The sequence below is a fragment of the Mesocricetus auratus genome, unplaced genomic scaffold, assembly GCF_017639785.1.
Source record: "Mesocricetus auratus isolate SY011 unplaced genomic scaffold, BCM_Maur_2.0 Super-Scaffold_100009, whole genome shotgun sequence".
In the NCBI taxonomy this organism is placed as follows: Eukaryota; Metazoa; Chordata; class Mammalia; order Rodentia; family Cricetidae; genus Mesocricetus; species Mesocricetus auratus.
In genome coordinates this window covers 66,806,408-66,807,819 of record NW_024429193.1, presented here as the reverse complement: position 1 = coordinate 66,807,819, position 1,412 = coordinate 66,806,408, and the positions used below count along the sequence as shown (strand labels likewise).

Below are 1,412 nucleotides of genomic sequence, written 5' to 3'. Positions count from 1 at the left end.
TAAAAAGCCAAGTGCTAGAGAAGCCATGTTTGGTTTTGGTACCAAAGAGACATAATGGATGCTGTATTCTCAGTTTGTTTTGCCACACCCACCTTCGGCTTGGGCTCCGGCTTCTAGGTCCTGCCACACCCAGAGTTGATGGTTAAAGATCAGACTTTTCCTGGGGACCCTGCAGCCTGGCAGAGAGGGCACCTTCTCCCCAGAATCTGTGGGCTCTGCCCCTGTGGATGTCAGAAAAGGGTGTGTCCGGGTTGCATCCTTCATCCAGGTATCCCTTTGGGTTTGTGGTGGAAGGACTGCTCCGGTGGATGCTGGCTGTCCATCTTCTACCTACCTCCTTGAGGGCCATTTGTTCCGCACAGGCCTTGCTCTGGGGCCACAGTCTTGACCAAAGATCCCTGAGGGAGCTGACCAGCACCTGCCGAGGCTTGCGCCGGAGGAGGCAGTAGATCACAGGGTTGAGGCAGCTGTTGCTGTGTGCCAAGCAGGTGGTGACGGGAAAGACATAGGTATTGATGGTGTAGAAAGTGCTGTCCCAGGGCACCAGGTCAAACTTTACCAGAACACCCCAGAGAGTGACTACATGGTTGGGAAACCAACAGAGGACAAAGGAAACCACCAGGATGCGGACAGAGCGGGCTACCACTCTGCTGTCCTGCCACTGTTGAGGCCTGTGTCGCCGCTGACGCTGTAGAAAGGCCAACAGCAGCAGGTAGCTGGCAGACATGATGCCCAAGGGCACAATGAAGGCCAGAACTACCCTCTGTAGCTGGTATGCCCCCAGCCAGTGTCTGCTGGGGAAACGCAGAAGGCAGAGGCGCACACCCCACAACTCACCCTCAGTCCCAAAGATTGCTGTGGGTACAGTCATCAGGGCAGCTGCCACCCACACCGCCAGGGTGACCACACGGGCCCAGAAGACAGAGAGGTGACTGCCTGGTCCCACGGCCATTGCCACCACCCAGTATCTGGCAACACTCAGTGCCGTGATTAGGAAGATGCTGGCATAGATGCTGAGGACCGTGGTCGTCAGGACTATCTTGCAGAGGGCACTTCCGAAAGGCCAGTGGAAGTCCATTGCTGACTCAGTTGCCCAGAAAGGGAGAGTGAGGGCCAGCCCCAGGTCTGCCAGAGCCAGGCTGAAGACAAAGGTGTCAGAAGGCGGGCCAGGCGCACGCTGAGCACAGTTACCTAGCACCCACAGCACAGCCAAATTTCCCAGCAGGCCGATGATACCTACAAGTCCATAGGCCAGTGCAACCATGATCCTCAGAGCAAGGAACTGGACAGGCATTGCAGCACCATCAGTACTCAGCACGCTGTCTCCAGAGCCATTGGCCCAGAAGAGGGTGGGCAGAGAGGCAGAAGAATTGAATGTGGCCATCACAAGGCATTGGAGGTTGCTGGAGCAG

General features: G+C 56.6%; 1 protein-coding gene across 1 annotated transcript; it reads right to left on the bottom strand.

The window, feature by feature from the left end:
* On the bottom strand, positions 1-1,412 carry Rxfp4 (relaxin family peptide/INSL5 receptor 4). Its single transcript, XM_005139292.3, has one exon. It carries the CDS (start codon positions 1,382-1,384, stop codon positions 143-145), a length of 1,242 nt encoding a protein of 413 aa, XP_005139349.2. The 5' UTR covers positions 1,385-1,412; the 3' UTR covers positions 1-142.

Excerpts from the sequence above, each read along its gene's own strand:
- Rxfp4 (XM_005139292.3), bottom strand. The coding sequence starts at position 1,384 with ATGGCCACATTCAATTCTTCTGCCTCTCTGCCCACCCTCTTCTGGGCC.